This window comes from Struthio camelus, chromosome 1 (assembly GCF_040807025.1).
Source record: "Struthio camelus isolate bStrCam1 chromosome 1, bStrCam1.hap1, whole genome shotgun sequence".
Lineage (NCBI taxonomy): Eukaryota > Metazoa > Chordata > Aves > Struthioniformes > Struthionidae > Struthio > Struthio camelus.
The window spans coordinates 34424417-34449860 of NC_090942.1; the positions used below are offsets into that span (position 1 = coordinate 34424417).

The 25444-nt window shown below is 36.0% G+C and overlaps 1 protein-coding gene across 1 annotated transcript in view; it reads right to left on the minus strand.

Moving 5' to 3' along the window:
• ADAMTS20 (ADAM metallopeptidase with thrombospondin type 1 motif 20) overlaps nucleotides 1-25444 on the minus strand; it is a 111304-nt gene that overhangs the window by 14192 nt on the left and 71668 nt on the right. Inside the window, exon 29 of the mRNA XM_068933787.1 lies at nucleotides 2124-2291. Coding sequence (XP_068789888.1) covers nucleotides 2124-2291 — 168 coding nt within the window. The remainder of the gene's footprint in view (nucleotides 1-2123; nucleotides 2292-25444) is intronic.

The following is a 25444-nucleotide window of genomic DNA, read 5'->3' on the forward strand; positions in this document are numbered from 1 at the left end:
CTACATGCAGGTATAACAGGCAGAATTGAGTCTGTACACACACTTTTGTTTTTACGAGGTTTTCATCACCACAAATGTTTCATATAGCTTACCACAGAATACATGAACTTCAAAACAAAAGTAAAAAGACAAGATGCTGGAACAGAGAAAGTTTTTAAAATTCCTCAGCCCACATCTTTGAGGACAACCATGAGGACAATGCTTTTCATTACAATCTAAAATGAAAAAGCACTAGAATGAAATTACTTACGGTGGATGATTTAACTGCTGTAATAATTTATTCAGTCTGAGAGTATTGTCACTCAGACACATAACTAGAGTGGACTTTTCAAAGATGACTCAGACAAATTCAACTTAAGGTGTAAAACAAAATATCTACTAGCCTTAAATATAGAAACAAGTTTGATAGGTTAATTCTGGAGAACATTCCTGACTTTTGTACAATCTCTGCTTCTAGTCCATGTTTTAGGCAGCAGCTAAGCCTTTATTGCATCCATTTCATTTATAAACCAATTGATCTATTGGTGATTCTTTTAACTCCCTCCCCCTAGAGCGGCCTGGGTCTATTAGTTGTAGTCCTCTGAGACTGATCACCTTTGTTTTGTGTAATAGGCATTTTCATTAGGATTCAGAAATTTCACACTAATAGGTTCATACAGGAGTGCAAAAGAAAAAATCGCCAAACCAACACAACCAAATCTGTTTGCCCTTTATTCTAGGGAATATTTTCTTCCACTTCTTTAACATTTAATTAAATTAAAGCAACATACTATCCACTGATCTCACTTTAAAGGAAAGTGAAAAGATAGACAGCTATTTCACTTTTCCTGCAGTGAATATTCACTGATCTGAGAAGCAAGAGAATTTAGGCCAATGATTATGGCATTCACTCGAAAAGGAGAAGACCTGGCTTCTAGTTCTTGCACCACAAAATATTTTAGTATTTTCTAGAAAACAAGGCATCAGCTAGGATCCGCCTTGGAAGAGATTTCTCAGCAGAAATTGGCATTGCATTATCTGAGAAGGGGAAAAAATATTTCATCTTGGTTATCTCTGGCTTTGAAGGTCTGATTCTTCCCAGTCTTGCGTAGAGGGATGCAGATGCCCAACATGGACCTGTGAATTCCAGCAAGAGGCACAGTGCCTAAGAGAGCGGCAGCAGTAATAGTCCCCTTTGTGAACCTCTCTCTCACATCTCTCTTTACTGTCCATTTCCACCTACCTAAAATTAGAAAGATCCAGCTTTGTAGCCAGCCTAGGTCCAATTCCAATACTTTAGTAGCACACTGGGAGCAGGACAAAGAATCTGTCTCATATACCAGCAAGCAAGAGAAATGTCCCCTGGGTATAAGAAAAATATTGGTTTCTGTAGAGGGAATATCCCAGAAGGGAGGTACCGCACCCAACTGTTCTCAGAGGTCCTTACACAGCGAGGAAGAGAAGAAATTGTGATTATGCAATAACTGGCAAATACTTGCACTGTCTGTTCTAGATCAAGACTGACCTTTCCTTTATCACTTCCTGATCTGGGTTCCCAGGTGTCTTAAACACTGCGGGGAATTACATTAGGCAAGAATGAGTGAAATACAAAACATTGCCATGTGCTCAGTTACACACAATTTCATCACAAGGTGAGATATCTTTTACTAGACCAAATGGTATTACTGGGGGACAATGCCAGCATTTGGGTACACAAGTCCTTTTTCTTGTCCTCTCCCTACCAATCCAGCTTCACTTCGATATTCAGACTATGATATCAACAGCAATGGTACTACTGAATTAATCACTGTGGGTGAGAAGTAACCTTTTAAAATTTACTATAATCTTGATTTTACAACATAAGTCAGCCTTCCACTCTTGAAGACAGTCCTAATAAATTATTCTGTACAAGGTTTAGGCTGGCAAGTACTTTCAGTTTTCTCAGATATTTCTTTTAAACTAATTTAAACAAATAAAGAAAAATAAAATATAAAAAGCTATTTGCTGATTTGTAGATTTAATTGTGAACTGCATAAAAAAAACCCCTATCAATTATTTTCATTGAAGTAACGTGTCACGAATATGGTCTCTTGTCTTCTACTCTCATAGAGAAGATGAACATAATTATACCAGATTTTACACACCTCTTTCCATTTGTTAGCTTTCCAAGCAGGACATCTTCCAGTTCTACAGATTTTGTATGTCCGTGGTTTTTTTAAATGGCTGCAGTTTCCTTCCTCTATTTTAGCTTGGAAGTTATTAAAACAATGCACATCGCGATACTTCAAACCTTTCCCACAGGAAACAGAACACTGAAAAGAAAGAGAAGTATACTGTATCACTTTAACAAAAATCTCTAAGTAACAAGAAAACCAAAAAAAGCTGTGTCCTAGCCCAAAATGGATTCTAGAGTTATAGGAATAAGTTTTTGTATTCTGCCATAACTTCTGCTATACATGTCTGAAATTTCTGGATAAGTTCTCTACTACTGAATGTTACTGATCAGCTGCCAACTATCTGTCAGGTTCACTCATTCATGTAATCACTTATAAATACCTGAGCTCAGTCATCCACACAGGAGATACCTGGATGTTATGATCTCACAACAATACACTCCAGCTGCCTTCTGCTTCCAGGAGGTGTATTGCTATTTTTGTGTAACAGTATAAGCATTTAAAAAAAAAAAAAAAAAGCAATGCGTGCCTATGCATGTTTCCAGCCATTAGGCTATGAAGTCATGTTTTCTCTGGCACCACCCTTTCAGGAGCTTTGGATTCCTTGCTGTACAAGGCACAGAGGCAAGAGAAAAGGTGGAAAGTAGCCATCAGGTTATAGTGCAGTCCTGGTAGGCATGGCTTTACACCCTCCCAGGTCTTGTGTTTCCTCCAGAGAGTTGCAATGACTGGCTCTAGGACCTTCTCCTCACAGAATTTAAAACCAATGGAGCCGCAAATGTATTTTGTGAAACCAATCCTGATAGTATGCACTAGTCAAAATCAGAACATATCTGACAGGTCAGTCTCTTCTGGAGGAAGGGCCTTTGCCCTGTTAAAGTGAGGCTTGGATTTAATTGTTTCGATCAAAGCAGTTCTACTCATAAGCACAGCAGACTGCAGGTGCCTACGGAATTTTTAGTCAAACAAGGAATATCTGATGCACTTCCCAATTAGGTGGCTGTTTAGCTGACATATTTTGGATCATAAGCCTTTTGAATGTAAGCACTAAAGTCTTTTTTTTAATCTTGCCATTAATCTTTATGTTTTCATTGTAATATCAAAAAGTTTTGATATATGAAGACAATTCCTTTTCTGTCTGGAAAGAGAACATGGCTAATTTGTTCTAGGATTAACTCTGTGATTTATTCTGCATTTGGGCAAACATTTCCTTTACAATCTGGTAGAGAATTAGTATGCAAATCAAAACTTAATTTCTAAACAGATGTGAAAAGAGGATTTAACTATAGACTTTCTTCCCAAGCACCTAGGATATTTTTCTTCCTTTTATTTTACATTGTCATCCATGTCACTAGATCACACATTAACTTAATCAAGCATTTTTAATATATATATATATCTTCTGTTTTCAGGAAATTAAGTTCACAACATGCATCTCTCCCAGTATAAAGCCTGGCAAATATTTGCCTGGGAACAACTACTGCAAAGGAGATTTTAAAATACAGAACCAACAACTATTCCAAATTAATTTGCTAAAAAAATTTTTTTTTTTTTACAATAACAGTAACTACACTTCATTAAATAGAATCTCAGCTGACTCACCCACCTTTAATACTACAGGGATTTGTTCGTGCGCTTAAACATTTAAATGTCGGAGTAATCTTATGGATTTAATTGAAACTGCCAATGTGTTTAAAATTAAAACATTGTGGGATAAAGTAATAAATTGCCATTATCCTACAAGACAATGGATATCATTTTTCTCTTACAAAAATGTAACTATATTTGCAAAAAGACAGAGCACTGAACTTGCCTTTTACATATCTGCTATACAGTTCCAGCAAATGAGGATATTTCTAAATTAAATCATTTTGCTCCGAGCAAAACCTTTCAACTTACAGTTTTGTAGTTTTACAATTTATGTTTCATTAGTTGCGATACTGTTTGAAGACAAGGAAAATGCTTCATAGAAAACAATTACCCGTAACTAAATTATTTTTATCTGTGAATAAAGTAGGTCAGAAAACCTACAATTCTGCAAACCACATAATTATAAAGCCATTTCAAAAACCAGCTCTGATTTCAGAGGATATAAACATCAAAGCAGGTATAGATAACAGGTACACATAAAAAATAAAATACTGAAGTGATCTTGATAAATGCGTTTACCCTCCCTTAAAGCTTTTTCAGGAATTTCAAAATGAATCATAAAACGTAGGTACAGAAGAACACCTAAACCCTGTAGATCTTTCATTCTTATTTTTTAGTAGAATGTAAGTTGAGTGCAGCACAAGCTTACTTAACTTCCTTCTATGATGTGTTAGGAAAATATCATATGACCCTCCTTTCTCAATGGCTTTCACCTGCAAAGCATAAATTAAGCTCCAAAGGCTTAATCCCTTCTAGTCCTTGCTGGGACTTCATTCAAGACACAGAATTGCAACCTAAGAAGCTGTCCTAAGAAGTCTCCACTTCAAGAGGTGAGGTTACTATAGCACAGAATATAGAGATAACCTTACCTTTTAATTTCTTGTTGCCCTCAAAATTAAATATCAAGACAATACTTTTCAGTACATGTACATATTTGTTTGTATAGGCTGTGCAGATATCTTTTATTCAATAAAATGAGAATTATTTTAGAGGGTGAATGGCTGCTGATGTCAATAGAATACACAAACAAAACATTTACTCTGCATCTCAGTCTTCCAAAGATTTTCCCATAGCCTCCCTACTTATTGAACATAACATTACATGTTTACTTTTACACAGGGTAGTATGGGGTCTGGGTATGGGTTTTTTAAGTCAGTGGTTCAAATTCAACTGAACTACATCTCTTTTATATTAATACAGCTTAATTTAGCATTTATAACTTGTGTTTTTCTTTCTAGAAAGAAGTTGAAGATTTGTGTATTCAATTAATATATTATAGTTGTAAGACACTTCTTAGATGTTATAGAGCAATGTCTATATGAAAAGATTATTCATAAAGATATTCCACTGAATTCTGTAATATACAACTACACAGGAATTAAGAGAATCCACATTTGCTTTTTACCACATTAGAGGGGAAGCTGAAGAGCTAGTTCAGAAAGAAAAGACAAGTTTGGGTGTTAAGAAGAAGAGAAGCTTTATGAACAGATATTTTAAATAGCATTTGAACTCTAGCTCAGCTACTGTTTAGTCAAATACAGCTCAAGCCTTCTGAAGCCTATTGTTATCTCAATGTAAAATGTGGAAACATAGATGAAAGATTCTTAAAAATCTACAGGCAGGAGTACTTTTCAATTATCTTTAAAGTAGTTTGGTATTTAAAAATGTTTCATTTAATTATAAGAAATATAAATTAATGACCCAGTAATGTAAGTTTGGACAAATAAATTGAAACCTTCTTTTTTTTTTTCCCCCCCTACAAGAGACAATAAATTACTGCATTTTACCTGCTTATACTAGGAGATTATCCCTATTTAAATAACCTTTTTTTCCCCAGGGAGTTTATTTTTCACTCCATGTTAATTTAATGCTAGCTGTAACAACTTTAAAAGGCGGGTTCAACAGTTTGGGATTATGTTGAAAAATATCTTCAAAGTGCAGTAAGTTCTCATACACAAAGCATAAGCTTTCCAGAAATACAGAGACAGCATTTCTGCATAAAGATTTGGTATCCTTTTGTTTCATGTATTCATCAAATTAAGGATCTGATCCTGTACTTCCAGTATCCAAACCTCCTGTTGAAAAGATCACACTCTAAAAAAGAAACTTCACTGTGCAAGCTGTAATTTTATACTGTTCTAATATGATGTATTCTAATTTATTAGCTTTTTAAAGTTTTTCTTTAACTTAAAAGTAACAAAAGAACATTGACGTTTAATTCACTAGGGTAATGCACGTTTGTTGTTTCACTGAAGGAATAAAAACATCCTGATACGTTTGAAAATTAGAAAAAGTACTCAATGATGGACATTAACTAGTTGTAAACTTCGGCTTAGAAACACAATTGTCCAAAGTTTAAAAAATAGGTCAACCATTAAACTAAGAAGTCCCTCCAAGTAGCTTTGTTAGTTAATCTAAGAATGATTTGGGTACTTAGGGCATTTGGAATTTCATGGAAAAGCTCCTGCGAACTTCTGTGGGGCTCCGAAGGGCCAGATTCTTAAATCTGTTGCAGTGAGCATCTCCTGACCAAAATCAATGAGAGGAAGAGAAACCTAGATATCCCTGTGGACCAGACCTTTTGCATCTTCAACAGGACCTAGATAACATTTAGACAACGAATTTCAGGGTTGTGATTCTTAGTCTTGCACACGTCAGTTGTTTCTGGAAGCACTTACACTGCACTAAGCCACAGTCTGAGACCTTAAGATGTTCCTTTGGTGGTTGAATAGTCTATTTCTACAAACACGGACAAGCCTTTTAACAGACTCACCAGCTTAGTGCTTAACATGCACATAAGGATGATCAGGAGCCTGAAAACAGTCTTTCCTCTAAGGGGCTAAAAACCAATCGCAGTTGCTCTAAGAGTACACTGAAAAGTACAGCAGGTGAATGAGGCACCTTACAAAACACTGTGATATGCATTACTTAATGCAACTAAGGAAGAGAAATGTGGGTTTGTGTTTTTTTTTTTTTTCTTGTTTTAAGCATTAAAAAGCATTCACCCCAGGATCATCAATGAAAATTTCTAGAGGGTACGTTACTCTGTAGGTACAGTACTCTTCTCAACCAGGAAACATCCTGGCTTCATTCCTTATATAATACATAATCCCTTTAGGAACTATTTTATTATTTCCGCCCAGAATGCACTTGCATCAGATCAGGCAGGCTCAGCTGTGTTCTTTATTGCACAGTGGCCCACCTTCATCAGTAGAAATGAAGAATGCTCTTGTCCAACATAGCTTCTCATTGGTGACTTCTGACAAGTAGGAGATGAAGGCTGACTGTCCTCCAGCACAGAGAATGCATAACAAAGAAAGGAAACCAGGTCTACCAAATGCTGAATCAAAAGCTCCAATGAAAAGGAAATGGGGATGTCTCTTCTGGCTTTTAAGATAGAGCATAGCTCCTGTTCAGATCTTTGAAAGAAAAGCACAGGATCCAAGCTTGCAGAGATGATCCCAGACTGTGAATCCCAAGTGGCTAGAGGCATCTAAATGCAGCCTACAGTGAAGCATCTTGCACTGGAGCTCCATTCCCATTTTCAGTGTTTTCTTTTCCATGGAAAGTTGAATGTAGTACATAGTGACCTGTCTAGCTTCCTTTCAGCTTTAGGTCACTGCTCAGAAGCAACAACTTCTCCCCTGTACAGGATAGAGGCCTCTCTCTGTGTTCTGGAATCCACTCTTATCCTTTAGTGGATCTAGCCTGCAACATATTTCTTGTAAGGCTCAGTTTTGCCCTTCATAAGCCCATGCTCCTTCCTGGGGCTCCTAATGCATTAAAGAAGCACAGCTGGTGTTTCACACTATTTCTGAAATCTAGTCTTTTTACAGCTTGGTGCCCATTCTGTTCTGCGAGATACTGTGGAGATGACCTCCCCAAGGCTTCACTCTCCTGACTTGAAAAGGTATAACTGTACTTAACTCTCATTGCTTGACTTCCTTCCACTCAATAAACTTACACAGGACCCAGAACAATTTAGTCCTTACAGTTCAACACATCTATAACATGGCTTCATTTGTATAACATTCCACATTATTGAAGCTTATGGAGAGTACATTTTCCACATATTTTCTGGGGAAAGCATGTGTAGAAAAAAATTCCATGAGAATGTTAAATCTCCAAACTCTTTTTTTTTTTTTTAAATACAAGTTGAAAATATAGCCTGTAAGCATTTTACACAGAAATTCTAGCACTTGTCTCAACATAGGCTGAAGTAATCCTTCCCATATGTCAGGTTCTTTTAAAAACATAAAACTACAGTGAAAAGCTGGAGTTGATTACTGCTGTTCAAAGTCATTCCATAACCCTGGTAACTAGGATTCATCTGTTCAGTTTTTTCATAGTAATAAAACTCAATGAGGATCAGCCTGATAGAACTCCTGGCGCTTTCTGTGTACAAACTGACTCACAGACAGGCATGCCATCATCAGTACCAAATCAAGGCTTTTTCTGAACAGCTGACAGATGCAGAGCTTCACAGAAAGGTTTACTAAAGTCTTTTTGATTCTTTTTATTACTGTTATTATTCCATTTAAAGGTTGAAGACTTTCTATTATTTAGGGGATTTTATTCTAAATTTTCTTAACCTTTTCTTTCAAGGGAGCAGTTTGTGTAGCTTAGCTTGTAGCTCAGAGGGCTTTGGGAGATTGGAAAACAGACTAGTAAATGGAAACCATATAATAGTTCCTCCTTGTATCCATATTAGTTATAAAGGGACATAAAATACTAAGAGCTGTGACCAAAAGCAGTGCTGTGGTACTGAAAAAGGATAAGATTACAAATGGTAAAAGTTCCTTTTTTCTTTTCTATCTTTTCTGGTGGGAACTTTTGTGACTGGCCAGGAAGATCAATTTAAAAAATGAGAAATGTATATAATAGGTCAGAATCATTATAAACCTTTAGGGTTCAAAACTCTTGCTGCTTGAGTTGTCTGATAAACAGCACTTTGATGATCTCTTGTTGGCCCCAAAGTCTGAACTCCTTTAAAACTACGCTAGAAATAGATTGGGACAACTAATGCACAAGACATTCCTTTGAGCACTGCTCAGTTGAGAGTTATTCCAACTTCTGATTTGTCCTGTTAGAACTAGCTCTATCTGTTCCTGCTTCCTTTCTGTCATGTGCATCTCTCCAGGGATCCTTGGGATGCTTGTGCGTGAAACAAATATCTTTTAGCTAAAACGATTCACAAAGCTGTCCTCCCCTTTTCAGAGGCAGACAACTGTCAAGGAGCATCACAGACTCTGAAATCAGGTCATACTGCATTCCTAGTTCCCAAGTCAGTGACTCTTCACTAAAACAAGCACAAACACTTGTACTGAAGTAATCAGAAAGGACAATGGTTACAAAGGCCAAAGAATCCATCAATCCTGAGAAAGAGTGGCTTGAATTCCGGGAGGTATATATATATATAATTTGTAAATTTTACGTCTAAGTTACACCTATGTTAACTACAGACATTATACTGAAAGGATTTCTAAGTCACTCCTTGAGTTTAGCTTCATTTGAAAAGTTCAAGCTTATACCATGCTGCTCTGGTGTTGAGAAAATATCTTGATTTAATTAAACTGAAATCTACTTCTTGCAGCTGCAGTATGTAAATCTGTTTTGCCACATTTTTAAGAAAGCTAGTTGCTTTTGCAACTATAGCAATAAAAGGGAGGAAGGCTAGGCTAGGAAGGACTCAAAGAGTTCATCCAATCCCCCATTTGGCTCTGAGGTTGGATCAACTAAATCTGGACTGTTCCCGACAATGGTTTGTCGATCTCTTCTTCAATGAGGCAGACACCCTAGCCTCCCTTACCTGCCCTTTTTCCAGTCTTTAACCATCCTTATGGTCAGAAAAAGTATCTTAGCTTTTAACCACAAACTCTCTTGTTGAGTTCCTAAATGATCTCAACAATTACTTCAAATTCTGCGTTGTCTGTTGGTCTATGCATTTGGATAAGGAAATATAACACCCCTTGAATCACTGTTTGACCCCTTTTCTTGTGATCAAAATGGGAAGGGTGAGAAAGTAATGCTCACCACGCTTCACTAAGATACAACACAAACACGATCCTAAAAACATTCTGCAAATTTCAATCCAGAGCACATCTCATGACTCAGAAAGATGATGCCCCAGGATCAGTGTCACAAAGGAAATCCTCATACTCCAGACTTTTCAAGTCTATTTGCATTTCAAGTCTAGACAAGTCTGTACTTTTCAAGACCATTTGCAAAGTGTACCATGAGGTACTAAAAACCAAAACCAGTATAGACAGCCCAGTAACACATGCTCCAGTCACACCTCTGTAAGCCAGCCAGAAAATTATGATGTTGAACTGTTTTTCTCTCCTAAGCTTTACGCAAAGAGAGATCTAAAATATGGATGTTCTTCTCTTCAAGCTCTACCACAGTGAGGCTTCATAACATCAGTTGCCATCTCTGCGCTGATGAAAAAAGTCAGTTTTTAGCTGTTGCAACTACTAACACATATAAAAAGGCAGACTTTAACTGTCCAAGACTGACTCCTCCCTGAATTTGTTCGAGCTGCCGGAAGTAATTTCTGACTCTTTGCTAAGCCTAGATGGCTCACAATTCTGCAAACATCTGCTCTCACATCTAAATTGTTGAGAAAATTTGTTATCGTCTCTGAAATGCAGTCCTACCCCCAAATCCTATTCTATCTAATGTAAGGAAAAATACTGCTGTGACTTATAGACATATTTATATAAGAAGACATGTGAGTAGCCTCAAGATTAGAAGGTAAGATGACAGCTATCCTTCCTCTGTGACTTGTATCAAAACTAGCATGTTTTGCCACAAGATAATGATGACTCTGTGCATCACTAGGTAGACCTACTGGTGATAACATTGCCTACTCAAAAGTAGTATGTAAGGGATAGAAGAGAACAGGACATGGCTGTGCCAGAACCAGAGGATTTAATTGTCTAGATAATAACCATCTCATGTGCCATGGGATGGGATATACGTGTGTGTGTGTGCATATATACACACACATATTGCTTTGTTTGTAAGACAACAAACAACTGCTGAATTAATAAGCAAGTGTCCCTGTTTGTCAATACTGCTCACTGTGCTGCTGGCTGCTGTCACTCCTCAGCAGTGGCTAAACAGCAGCCTGCCGCTCCCTAATCAGTGTATATATGTAAACATGCATACACATGCACAAACACATAAACATGCATGAATGCTATATAAGGGAGATATTTGTGTGTATATATACGCATACATATGTGTGTGTACGTTAAATATATAAAACCATAAAGCCTTGTCTGTCTAGAAGAATTTGGCTGAAATTGCCTCAGAATAGTAAGGGAAGAAAGGCTTCTGCATGTTTGGTTAGTGACTGGCCTAGACACAACAGGCACAATACTCAGAGTTTGGACCCGCATCTGAAGCGTACTAGCTATGACACAGTAGTGTCTCACAAAAAACGTGAAATATCTGTCAAAAGCTGGTGTTGTATTAATTCCATTTTGTGATTGTAGTTTTAAGTTGTTAACGTGTAGCTTTATTCTTGCCTTGGTAAGTTCAGCTGTCTGAAATGGTACCGGAGAGAGTACAAAGTTTTAACACAGAATATATATCTTTCAAAACACATACATACCCCCCCAGCTGGGAACAATTAAGATATTTTCAAGTTACAGTTTAAGGAAGACTTCTGTCGTCTTTATGGGTATGCATTGTATCACAACTTAGACAACTGTTGGGTAACTAGGAGGGAACATAATTGTAAATGAATAGTCATACAAAATATTTCTACATGATGACACAAAAAAAAAAATAAATTTAATAATAGTATACTCATTCCAAATGTTCATTCTGATATTTGTACATCACCCATACAAATCTCTAACATAAGTTATCTGAAGAAAAATGTCTGTACTTAAAGTGGAAAGTATAAATACAGAATACATTCTTAAATGAAAGCCAAATAAGATACCTTTTCTTTTAAATATAAAAAAGGTAAGACTTCTGTTGCTTTGGATAAGAGTATGTTATTGACTAGTGCAAAAAGTATAAACTGTCTGTTCCTTAAAGAAACAACATGTTCCAGTATTAGGAAATATTTCCGGAATTTCCAGAAATAGTCTTCGATCAAATCTCCATAGTTGACAAAATCTTTGAAGCAGTTCCTTGAGAAGAACATTGTAAGTGTGGGATTCTGACCAACTGCACAAACTGCAAGTTCTGCATTTAAAAAAAGTGTATTTTATTGCCATCACAGTAAATAACAGCAGAATTGTGGGAATGCTCATTCTCTAACTAGTAGCTAACCTTATTTTCCTTCCATCTGTCTATATCCAAATGCTGGTTTATGCCTAGACTAAGATCTTTCAAGCAGAAAACATCCTTTTATCAGTACTAGGTGTATGGGCATTCTGCAGCAACACAACTGAAGGAAATCAGTTGATATGAAGTATCAAGTATGCTACAGTATGCTATGGTATTTAAAACCAAAGCAAATCTATTTACCTTATGCCCAATACAGACCTTTGGCTTCAGCCCTATTGCACGTGTTGTAAGACAAGACAAACTTGAGCATGCAAATTTTAAGGCAATATCCCTTTGGGGCCAGTTCATCTTCCTGTCAATAACCAGTACTCATTTAAATATACTTTCTATGTTCAGTTTTATCTTACCTGCCAAATACTGCAGCTTCCACAACATCCTTGAGGAAATTCAAATTTCCTCCATTGTACAATTTGCTGCAATATTTCCTATTGTCAGCTGTCTCCCTAGCATATAACCTAATGTTCATTTAATTTTGTGATTTACTTTTTCAGTTTTTATCATTTTTTAGCTTAGTTTCTCTATATTCTTTGCGGATAGCAATATGATAGCAATACTCTTTGCGGATAAATATGAACAGTTGTGAGCTTTAGTGTTTGTTAGCAAAGCTACTATACGTAACTCTCTTCCTTCTTATTACTTCTTGATCAAATTTGTCACTTGATTTGGAATGCAAGCTGATGTATATCTGCCTGTGTCCTCCAAAACCTTAATAATTCAGTTGTAATACCTCACACCTGATTTACTTGTGGCTAGACTCTGGAGATAACAATCATGTTTTTCTAATTAATGTTGAGCTGAACTTTGTACAAAAAGCAGCAATTTTATTATTTTTTATATATAAAGCATGTTTGTTCAGAATTACAGTACTACTTGAATCCAGAACAGATGTTCTGATAACTTTCAAGCAAAAGCATCACTTTCAGTTAAGCTTATTTACAGTGTTATTTCAAAATCTTATTTCAATTTTGTTTAAGACTATTTTTGTCCCCAGCAATGTCATCTCAAACATTTCTAATTAATACAAAAATTGGTAAATTTGCAGCACAATACATAATAGATTTTGAAAAAGAAAAGTAGGGTTAATGGTCAGTTTCCATAGTATTCTTCACGACTGTAAATTTCTGTTTCGGCAGCTGTTCTCTTTAACACAGGAGCTCACAAAGGATTGCCCTCATGCAAAATAACTGTCACTGCCTATTGTTCTCAGTGGAATGAAAATCAGAGAATAATAATCTGCTCTGATTATGCAGCCACTATCATCATCTGACCTTAGAATATTTTAACTTCGCTCTGCTCAGCAATAAAATGAGGCTGTAATCCTCAGGATTAGAGGATCTCTAAGGCTAGCCCAAGCAGCACTTCCATATTTTTGGTCTGGCTGTGTAATAGGGTGAGAAGCAAGCACACAACGGCTTTCCTCCCTCCATGCACTGTTTTCCACGGCCTCCAGGCATGTTGCATCCTGCGTAGGAACCCCAGCACCAGACCCAACTCCAGACCAATCCCTGTGTGGGTGTGAGACTCCAGGGTGCACTGCAGTATGACCTAGCAGGTAGGTCTAGATGCAACAGTTCAGAAGAGTCACTCCCGTTTTTCACTGTTCTCAAGCCGTCCAACTTGTCCACAGTATGTAGCCACAGTTTTACTGACAACATTAAGTACCACACGCTTTGCAGAAAGGCAGCCTTTGTCAGTTTCATTTTAGGATATAATTTTTTCAAGTTTCATCTGAAGAATAACAGAATAAGGACCAAGCTTTGAATAATTATTTTCCAAGTATGTTGAATCATATCTGTCTAGTGCTTGGACATAAATGAGAAAATATGTAGATTTGCATACACACAAGGAGCAGGAATGAAGAGGCAATAAGAAGGATTAGAGAGAGACATTTTAGACAGAGACACTGATGCAGATAGCATGAAGGTAACCTGAGATGAGAGGATCATTGTGTCACCTACATTGTGTTAATGTATTCCCCTTAAAGATATCCATATAAAAAAACAGTTTTCAATATAATAAAGTCAGAACTCTCAGGACAGATCTTGAAGGGAAGTTGATTTGTTGTCTCCGCAAGTCAAACTCTACTGATGATGTTACAAAGGAATTTTAGGCAATATTTTCAATTGCCACCATGTGGCCTGAATTTCTTCCTCCTGTGCAGCTGCCAATAGCTTTAGTGGGGGAAACCTCTAAGCAGAACAGCAATCCTCCTCGACAGCAGATGAACAACCATATACTGTGCAGCTGTTAGAAAAATCAAAACAAGAACAAGAACTCTCTTGAAATTCTACCTAACGATCATCAGAGAATTTCACTTATTCATTCTAGCTAGATTTGTCGATAAGTCTTTTAATTTGACTTATCCTTCTGATGTCTCATCAAAGCGCTACCCATTACCTCAAGCTCAGCATAGTCAAAAAAGAGAGAAGACATGCTCTTTGTAAGCCCTGCCATGGCTTTTCCCACTCACTATGAACAACACCATCATTCTGCCCACCACAGCTTAAAACTTGGCATCATTTTTAACTCAGGCCTCTCTTTCCTGGCTTTACATTCAAAGCATTCAAAGTCTTGAACACTGTTTAGAAATAAAATATTTTAAGAACTTTTCCATCTAGTCCCAAAATGTGACCAGGCTTAAGTCATTTTACATCCTAATTACAACAGCCCCTTTTCTGTCAGCTGCAACCTTACACTGCTCAATGCCACTCAGAATGCTTCTGCAAATGTCAGTAACCATGACTGTCACTTTGCCCATGTCTTCTGTTTTTTGATATCACTTCATCAGTTATCTTTCTCTATTGTGTAAACATAAGCTGCTGGTCTTTAAGGAATGTATTGGCCTCTCCCCACTCTGCTTATTGACATCGAGACCTATGCACCCACCTCAGCTGGTCTGTGATACCTGTGTGCAGTTTGCTTGCTACCTTTTCAGAGAAACAGCTTTGACGTTCCCTCTGTATGTTCCCCTTGGACCTTCCTGTACTCATCTCCAGAACCACTCCAAAAACGCTTCACCGCTCTGCAAATTCCTATGCCGTAACAACTACATAGCGTTTGAAAAATAGGCTGCTACCACATTCAGCTCACCACCTACCACGATACTCAGTGTGTCTTCACTGTGCCTTGTCTGCATGAATCTCACTATTGGACTGCAAGCTCTTCCAGACAGCACCTTACACCACACAGCACCTAGTACACTGGAATCCCTGAACAGGCTTTTAGCTGTTACAATAATACAATACCAACAGTACAGTCATGACAGCTGTAACTTTTTTTTTTTAACAATTGCATGGTTAGAGATTTACACTACCAATATCATTAGCTTCTGTTGGAGATTCAGTTATACCCAAGTCTTTTTAAAGGGTACACTCAATCATTAATTCAGTTTCCAAAGGTGCTACATTTCACAGATGCTACTTCAGGTGTCCTCACTACAGAAAAAACAGCAGACAGGGAGGAGGCTACCATTTTCCCATTTTCTTCAAGAATATAATCCAAAGTGTCAGAGAACAATTATGTTGTATTCCATGTTGTGGCAAAGCCATTTCCCAAAGATTACGGCGCTCTTACTGTGAGTGTTTCTGGTGGAAGACTGTGTGGCACAGCAGGAGAGGAGAAAAGGAAAACTAGATGAACAAAACAGTGACAAAATGCAAGAAAGGCTAGAAAAGGAAAGAAATTTTTCAGAGAAACTAACGAAAATAGTCCAGCTCTAAGAAAGAAATTGCAAAAATAAGAACTGCCTCTCAGGGCCATAACATACTTTGCTTTGTTGCACTCAAACATGAATCGTTGAGCCAAAGTCCTAAATCATACTCCAATGTCATGACCTGTCCATCAATATTATTTTCTTCCAGGTTTCAGCTTTTTGGGAAGAAAAATTCACTATCAGATACAACGGTAACTCAGAGGAGAACCACCTACCAAAGGCAGACATGCAAACACAAAAAACAGACACTAAATATATGTAAGATTCTGCCAGTGAGAAGCAAAAACAAGCCTTAAACTAACTGAAAATACTTTGTGTTGCAATAAGTATTTTTTATGTACTTAAGTTTTAAAAATATTTTAAAATAAGTTACCGTTTCACAAGTAGACAATTAATGTTTTCTCCTTCAATAGTATGAATGACATGTCACATTTGCTATATCTTTTAACGCTTCCTTTATAGATTCTATTTCATCTCTCTATCACAGTAAAAACTGATTTGTCTAGTTACTCTTCCTGCCTTACTTACTCTTGATTTGAATCCACGGCATCTGGTTACCACCTGATTATCAGAAAAACAGTAAGCGTGTCTGCCTCCCTTCAGCAGCCATTTGGCTGGAAGGCTCTCCTACCTCATGTGCAGGTCTTAAGATAGGGCTTAAGCATCACTGAAAGGTTTGCATGTACCTCTGCTAAGAACTTCACCATCAGCTCTCATTCAATCAATATTGCTACTGTAATTAATGAGTACATACTAAAACAATGAGAGGTGTGATCAGTTTATTAATTTGTTGGGAAAAAAAAAACCAGAAAAACTACATTGGTCAGTTAGCATTCCTGCCACAACACATCTGGAACATGTACCTAATATTTACCACCTCTCAGTTGAATGACACGTGCAATGGAGGCAGAAGGCTGAGGCAAATCAACAATTTAAAACATATGAACAGTGGGAAATTCAGAAAACAAACAATTCTGTCTTACCTCTCCTTCTGAAATCAGTGGCAAACAGGAGCCCAGTTAGAACCTCACTGAGCCTTTCTGAAAATCTTAATCTACAATACGAATTCGTAGGAAGTATACAACACTGACTGACAACGCTGCTGATTGCGTTCTTTGGGACCCCTGCTGGAAAATATTTAGTATGGGCACTTTCACCGTTCCACCACCACAGATGTCACATTTCTGCCTTGGCTAAACTTCTGTAAGTCTCATCTTTCTTTTCTCCACAATCATGCAACAGAAGTAACACCTTTAGGCATTTATGTGAAAGCAGCACTGGAGAGAAGCAATAACAAAGGTATAAGTATCAAGAAAGACTGGAGGCAGAAATGGAAATAGAAAGCCTCCTGGAAAAATGGTGAGATCAAAAAAAATACAGTTTTTTTTCCTTATTGTTTCCAATAAACAGATACATTTCAAGACTCATTTTCTAAAGGGAGAACAATAGATGTATCTGTGTTTATTCAGCAGTTTTCCTCACAAACCTCCATGAGAAACAAACAGCAATCCAAGTGAAGCCATTATTGTTTCCAGTAACAGGACCGGGTTTAACAGATTGCATCACAGAGAACAAAATCTCCTGCCTCTTCTGAAGGCTAGGAGAGCTGAATGGAGACATGGGATTGACATAATCTACATTCTCACTCAAAAGCAATGGTGACCCTTTGGAAGTGACACAGACTATATCTGTAACGCGATGAAGGACCTCTGATGTAGGTACTACATTTGTACAACAAAAAGGGTTGCATAAACAAAAGGATTTGTTTATACACTTTTCAAAATTTAATTTTACAAATCTTCCTTGTTTATCTGAAGAGACAGGGTCCTTTCAATTAAATAAACCCCAAAAAATTACAGATAAGCCAGTCTTAAAATAGTAGACCAACTGATTTCAACTGAGTTTACAAAACACTAAATATGAGCACAAGGAAACACTGGATGATCCCAGTAACTGCAATCTGTGATTTGCCATTTTCAATCATGTTAGCAGCAGCAAAACAGTAGTTCAGAAATTAAAGCAACATCAAACACGCATGAGTTACGTACGTCTCACCATCTGCTCCACAAAAAGTACCACTTCACATTTTTTCATTTAATGAAAAACTAAGGTTTTGTATTTGGACGTTGAAGAAAACTGCAAATACAAAGCAATATCTACTGGAACAATACAGTATTGTCAGAAAATCTTCAAACTTAGAAGCACGCAAAAATAGAACTCTATTTTTCTATGGTACTTAAATATCAACTGAAGAAATGTGAAAATAATACAAATAATCTTAAATATTAATTATTCACTTGTGCCTTTTAGATAAGAAATACAATATTTTACCCACCTTTGCATGTTGTCTTCCAGTGTGTTTTCGGCCTGACTCATCCTTCTGTATATTTTTTTTAATTCATTTACATACCATTCTTTCCAACATTACACACAGTCACGTGCATAAATGTGAACATACATGTAAGTTTCTGAAGGACTACTTCAGCAGGAAATCCACATGCCTGATCCTGCTCTCACTGAAGTGAAAGGGCCATAGATAGGTTCATGCTATAACACATACTGATCTAAGTGGAGTAGCCTGTTTCCCACAACTATCAGTTTTCATAGAAAGGACTAGGAACTCTCATAAGAGAGAACTCTAGATTATCGTGTTTATTTCCTAACCCAGGCCAGGTGACCAAAGTGCTTTTGTATATAACCTCCATAAATTTTAGACTAAGCTAATACGTTAACATATGTTTAATAACTTTTAGATTTGGAGCTCAAAACCACTTTGTGATAGTATTTATGAGTTGTGATTGGGATTTTCAGAACTGCCACATATATACAGCCAGAGAATGGCTGTATATATACAGAATGAGTTTTACATAGATCTGACCTACCAGCTCAGTTCAGCTCTTCTGAGAGTTCTAACTCTTCAAAAGGAAATAAATACACCAGTAGCTTTATATTCTTTTCATTTTCAATGGATGGTTGTATATATTTAGGTATGAAGCATCTGCTTTTTTTTTCCCCTTGATGACATTCATTATTCTTTTGACTTTGACTATGCTGTCCTCTTACTTGTCCTCTTTCTAAAAGAGTTCCAAAGCTTTGCAAATTAGTGCTTCTAGGAATGCAAAAAATTGTTATCTCATTGAGATGATAAGAGTTGAGCATTGCATTATGATTCTCAGTTTTCTATGACTTTTGACATTGACTTTAGCAGGAGCAGGTTTGGGCTGTAAAATTATAGCTCCAGCAAAAGATGTTCAATATGTAGTATCCTTAAGTTTTATCATCAAAGATCATGCTCCAACCTTGGCCAGCAGTCCAATGGCATCAATTGCTACTTTATCAGTAACATAGTTTATGGGGGTTTTTTGTTCAAGTATAAGAACCATTACAAATTCTATAATTCAACAACCTTTAATCTTTTACAGAAGGAAATTTTAAAAATGTTTCCCCTGTGAAAATAATGTCACTAAAATATCATATGAAGTTCACTGCAATACAAAGATCACTCAACTGTGATAATACACTTTCTGCAAAACTGTTTAGTTCCCTTTTTTTTTTTTTAAGGAGTTCAAATTTTAGGAATCATTAATAAAGCACATATTAAATATAAACACAAAGCCACACAACATGCATCAAAAGAGGGTTAAAATACAACTGTATTTCACAGACACAAGTCACAGTCATTAAATTAAATTACACACATAATATTATAACTTATTTATTATTTCCAGCTATACAGGCAACAGAGCACCAAAACTGAGAAATCTGCTCTAAACTTGATGAACAGTAAAAAGAATATTCTTTTTTGTATTTTGGAAACAGGTATTTTCTTTCATTTTTATCAGAATTACTCTGAATGAAATCCACTATTTTAAGTCTGTTTTATGACATTATTCGGGTAGTGACATATGTTACCAGTTATCTCTGAAAAGGCACTCCCCATTTCCAAAGTTTTAAAAAATGAATAGCATATGGTAATATTAAGATTTCAGCTAATGGGGTATTAAATAAGCATGCTGTATCGGTAATGAGGTATTCTGAAGTTCGATATTAGGCAGCAGCAGAAGTAGAGGTATAACACTAACGATGGTTTTGAAAACCAAGTTCACTGATCCTGAATTATCTTTTAATATAAAAGATTATCTTTACAGATATAAATACTTTTTACACGCTAGAAAAAATGAATGAAGGCACTTTTATCATACATAGTAAGATTTTTGCATTAAAATGAAAACAAATAAATATTTTACTTAAGCAAGTTTGGGCTACTCCTGCTTCTGCTCCTGCTCCTGCAGAAGTCGATGGCAGTAACATCACTGGAAGGGGACTGGCATGTCCATTCTTAAAAATATATACTTCTATTCATTAAAAGTGAAAATAGACTTCTTCCACTAGTGCAAAGACAGAATTATACAAAAGTTCTTCTGGAGAAAATAACTAAAGAGAAATATGAAAAACTAGAAAAATAAGCTACTTTGGGGATATTGCATTATGTGTCCAAAGGGTAGTCAGTAATATCAGTAAGAATCTCCGACACCTAGAGATAACTTAAAAAAGGAGCTGATCCTCCTATTTTATGCCTAAAGTTAATCTGAAATCATGAATAATATTTAGGAAGTCAGATAAAAATCCTAAGAGTGAGGAAAAAATCTCTGTTTTATCAACATTTCAGGCAAATGAAATATGTTTAACCTCTGTGTGGGTCAAATCCTGACTACACTGTCATTGAACATAGAGACACCTGGACAAAAACAGGTTCAGACTGTTCCCAAAGAACTCAGAAAGACTAACGTTTTTAAACTGAAGATCTGTAGGACTTCTTTTTTTAATATAATTTTAGCAGTTAGTGAAACTTCTGTCTGCAATATTTAATTAATTTCTTGACTAATAACAAAGAACAATTGACATGACTAGTTGCCAGTGTTTAGCTCTTTCAATAGCTGTACAACTGCTAAAAAAGCTCTCTGAACAATCACTATTCTTAGGAAAGTTATGTCTGTCCACCACATGGTCCCTTTAATTAAAGAAAAGATTTTTAAAAGCTTTAAAGCAATCAAGAAATTAATCCTACAGTTATTATCTGACTTTACAACTGGTATACGGCAAAATTTCAGGACAAGCACTTCAGGAGTCCTAACTTTGAAAAGAACCAGATATATATCATGTCTCAACTCTCAATATAAGTGTGAAGTAGAGCTATAGCATCAGAATATGTTATGAAAACAAATGCTAATGACTGCACTATAATTAACTCACCCTAGAAAGTAGAAATCCTCTTTTATTAGAATTTGAATAAAATCGCAAATGTAGATGTTTTCAAGGAAGTCTAGCAAAGCAAAAATCTGAAGATGGACCTTACCTTCTCTATGCTCATAACTGTTAGTGCTCAGCAATAAAGCTATACAACAACTACTTGTGAAATCGGTCAGATTAGGGAACTAGCTACAGAATGCCTCTAAAAGATTGAATGCTGTTTGAGATAAAACTGAGGGTGGTATGGAGGCACAACTATTTGCTTTTATGGCAATATTTGTTACCTTCAACTTAAAGCAGCCCTCCTGTGATATGTGAGCTCTGGTAAGACATGCACATTGTAAGCTGTTTAATTTCACGTATGCCACGAACATATATTGATGATCACTATTAACTACTTTAGCCAACCGTCAGTTATAATTTGGATTTCAGTAACGCTCTGTTCCAGGTATCCGTGCTTTCTAAAGGAACTAGAAAGGATGGGAAGCAAACAAATATTTCATATTGTCATATACCTGGTTAAAACGTCTCTAGTAAATTTAGCTTGATATCCACACTCATAGAATGAAAGCCCTAATAAAACACAAAGCTTTCTAGGTACTGTCAACTGCATAAACAAGAACCTTGCTCTCTGGCTACCTGGAACTCCAAGGGTTTGGTAATTATCAAAAGAAGTGCCACAGTTGCTGGGGTATCAAAAGAAAAATCAATTCCCTAAATATATCAAAATTCTTGTCATCCAAAAAAACAGACAAACTAACTTTCCTCACTATGTGAAGCTTTAAGGCATTCTCTTTTCATATATGAATAGTCTGTTTTATTGCTCCATTGTAATTCCTCACACTACATAAACCCTTAAAGAAAAGATACAAAATTAAAGGTATACAACAGAGGAAAAGAATGCTTGAACTACGAACTGTAAGAAATTTATGCTTGTTTTCTACAGTGCTACAATAACTTAGTATGCACAGAAACGTACAAGAAAAGAAACTAGATAAGAGGATATGAGCATTTAACCAAGATATAAATACTGAAATCTTAAAAGAAACTGAGATAAAAAGGGTAAACTTCAATTAATAGTCCAATACAATCCTTGAAATGAAGTCATGATAAAAAACTTCCATTAGGAAAAGCATATTAAATATGAGTCGTAAACAGCTATCACATGCTAAACAGCAGAAGGAAAATAAAACTTATATTGACATGTATATGCTTTGCCTGGGTCCCATGCCAGGGCTTTGGCATCAGAAGCCTCCTGACTTGCTGCTGTGTGTAAAATTATTTCCTAGTCAAGTACTGCATTTTACCTGGAAGGTAGCAGCTAACGGCTCAAAAATCCTTAAATCTGCTCTTACGGTTAACTTCTTGAGTGGAACAGATGAAGCTTTCATAGTTAGATAATTCTGGGATGCACTTAACATTTCTTTATTACCTGAAAACTACTCAAGTGTGATAAATATGATGGGGATAATGGATTCATAAGTAAAATGGTATTTAAAATTGTGTACTATTTTTATGCTAAAGAAATATTTTATTCTATAGCATAGCTACTTTACATTGGTTCTATTTACGAAAGCCCTGCTAGACTACACATGCATGTGCACAATATATCTGAAGATGTGTTTTTATCCAAATGTAGCCATTGAACTGATTAAATGTTGATTGATTATATTTCCACATAACTTTTTGTCAGTTAATAGACAATTGTTTGGCTAAGAATATTAAAGCATCCAGTCATGGGAAATGCTGTTCAAAGAAAAAGAACTTAACATTAAAAATAACAAAGCAACATTCCTGGAACTCAGTAAAGACAGATTATCCTAAAAAATTCTAGCGCACACAAAATTGTTAAATCTCATCATTAGAGTTCAGTTTTAAGATCTTTTGACATCTTTGCAAACGTACAATATCCCTTCTCATGCTTTGGGTAAAAGCAACTTCTTGTCATTAAGATTAGAAAAACTGACCCAGTCTGATGAAAATTAATGCAATAAACCACGAGTCTTACTGCATGTTCTAAGCACAAAAATAATGCACTCTGGAAAGAAGGAAGGGATAAAATAAAAATCTGCATTAGAACAAAGTGCTCTTAGCCAGCTGTCAGAATACCATAGAATTTTTTCCTGACATTATATAATATGACATGTGGTTTCCGCATAAGACAAGCTTGTAATTTATTCATTCTTTCATTAAGTTTGGATCTTTGCCTCTGTGCTTTCACAAGTGAAACCAGGGTAGTCTAAAAAAAAAAAAAATCCAAGATATATTGGCCAAACTTACTGGCAGTGCAATTCCATTAAAGTAAGTACCTATACAAAAAATGAATTTACCCCAAGCATTATTTAATTTATAAATATGCTATAAATACAAGCTACATATATATCAAGAACGAGTTAGTGTACTTAGATACATGTCAGGCTGGAAAATGATCCAGAATATTTGAATTTAGGAGTTTTTAAATAAGGGTGTTTATTTAGGAATGTTAAGGTTGATAATGTTTACCATCAACCTCATTTACATTAAGAGTATGACACCAGTATTATTTAGAATTGATTTATACCAGTTTAGAAACAAGGAAATCATTCAGAGCCCTCAAGATGCATGGACTGTGTGTTAACCCACTCCATTTCCTTTGGGCTGAACAAAAGGAGAGCATGATTCAGTTCTCAGTAGAAGGAAACTCACTTAGAAACTTGTGTTTAACTAAGAGGGGAAAAGAAGTAAGCTACATTCTAAAAAGATCATTGTCAGTCTGCCAATAACTTCTCAATGAAATGAATTCATCTTACAAGTAAAAGGGTATGTTTCCCAGCCATATTCCCTGTAAAGTTCAGCGCCTTTGCTTGCATATCATAAATACTAAAAATTCTGAACTCACTCAAAGGATCAAAGTTTCTGAATCTGAATTAAAATCATACACTTAATTATTGTATGTTTGAGCCATAAATAATTTACCTCCTCTTCCATGCTGCACCTCTAATGGTAGTTCACAACCATAAAAATGTATAATGAAGTATCCACCTGGAATACGGAAATGAAGAAGAACTACTCTAAAAAAAAAAATTATTTTTATTGTTTATTTTTGGAATAGACCAGAATGTTAATCAAACTAACATTTTCGTCATGTAAGAACAAATTTTCTTGAAACTGAATTAAAACTATCCCCCAAGTATAACAAGCTTGCTCTTCTAAAACAGAAGCACCCTGTTTGCACTGAAGGTAGAAAGATACTGAATCTTAATATCTTGCAATCCTTACTTGGTCACTCTCTGAATCCTTGTCCAGCAGCCTTTGTAAGACATATTACTTCAATGGCATGGAATTACTTTTAACCTGTACTTAGCTAATCTCTAAAGAAATCAAAAGCTGCTTCTTTTGAAATATAAGGTAGTCCTACAAACGTATGCATCTAGGATCACTATTTCTATTGCGCAATTTTAATTCTTAACACTCACTCTCAAAAAATCCTCAAAGAAACGCTTTATAAGTGGAAGACTGTAATCAAATTAAGAAATACATCTCTCGCAGTACAAAGGAGCTTCTAAGCCTTACTAGTGTGATGATGATGAAGGATAACATCTGTGAGAAAGTGGCCTTGAATGGTATAAGCCTATAGAATGTGAGTCTTAACTGCCTCACATCGTTTTGGTGTACTGCAGAGATCAGTGAGAGAGGGGTATATAGCCCTGTAGCTTTGTAATGCTCAGCTGCTGTAGCCATAGATAAACACTGTAGCGTATAAACAGCGCATAGCTATTATACTGCAGGAAGCAACACCGAGAAAACTGAATTCAAATCTTAAACAAAGCCTTCCTTGAAACAGTCCCATTCTGCATTTACTAGATATGTTTTCTTTATTTTAATTTATGTTACATAAAATGATTCTAACACTGAAATAAATTATTTACAAGATATATCATTAAAAGGCTTCTATCCTCAAATCTATAGTGATAACTAGTGCAAGAAATTAGAATTCTCCAAGATGGAAAAAAATTTCTAGAGTTAGACATAATGCATCAGTCACGAGTCCATTCCATTTTAGTAGAATAGTAGCAGTTTCTAAAAGGTAGATGAAATAAATTCTTAAGGAGTGGGAATTCACTGTAACTAGAGCTGCAAGGAATGAAAGTTATCCCTAGATAATTTTTCCTTCTTCAAAAGCACGATTTTAATATAGCTGTAGTTTCTGGAGGCTAACAATCTCAAAAGAGATTTCATTTTGTATTCTCAACTAAAATACTGATTACCAAAGATAAATATTGAAAAATCCTTCCAAGAATAACTTAACTGATTTGAAAAATGGATTAGAAGGAGAGCTGAATATCCCTATGTGTGTATCTTTAAAGAAGTAATATGATGGCAAACAAAGCAA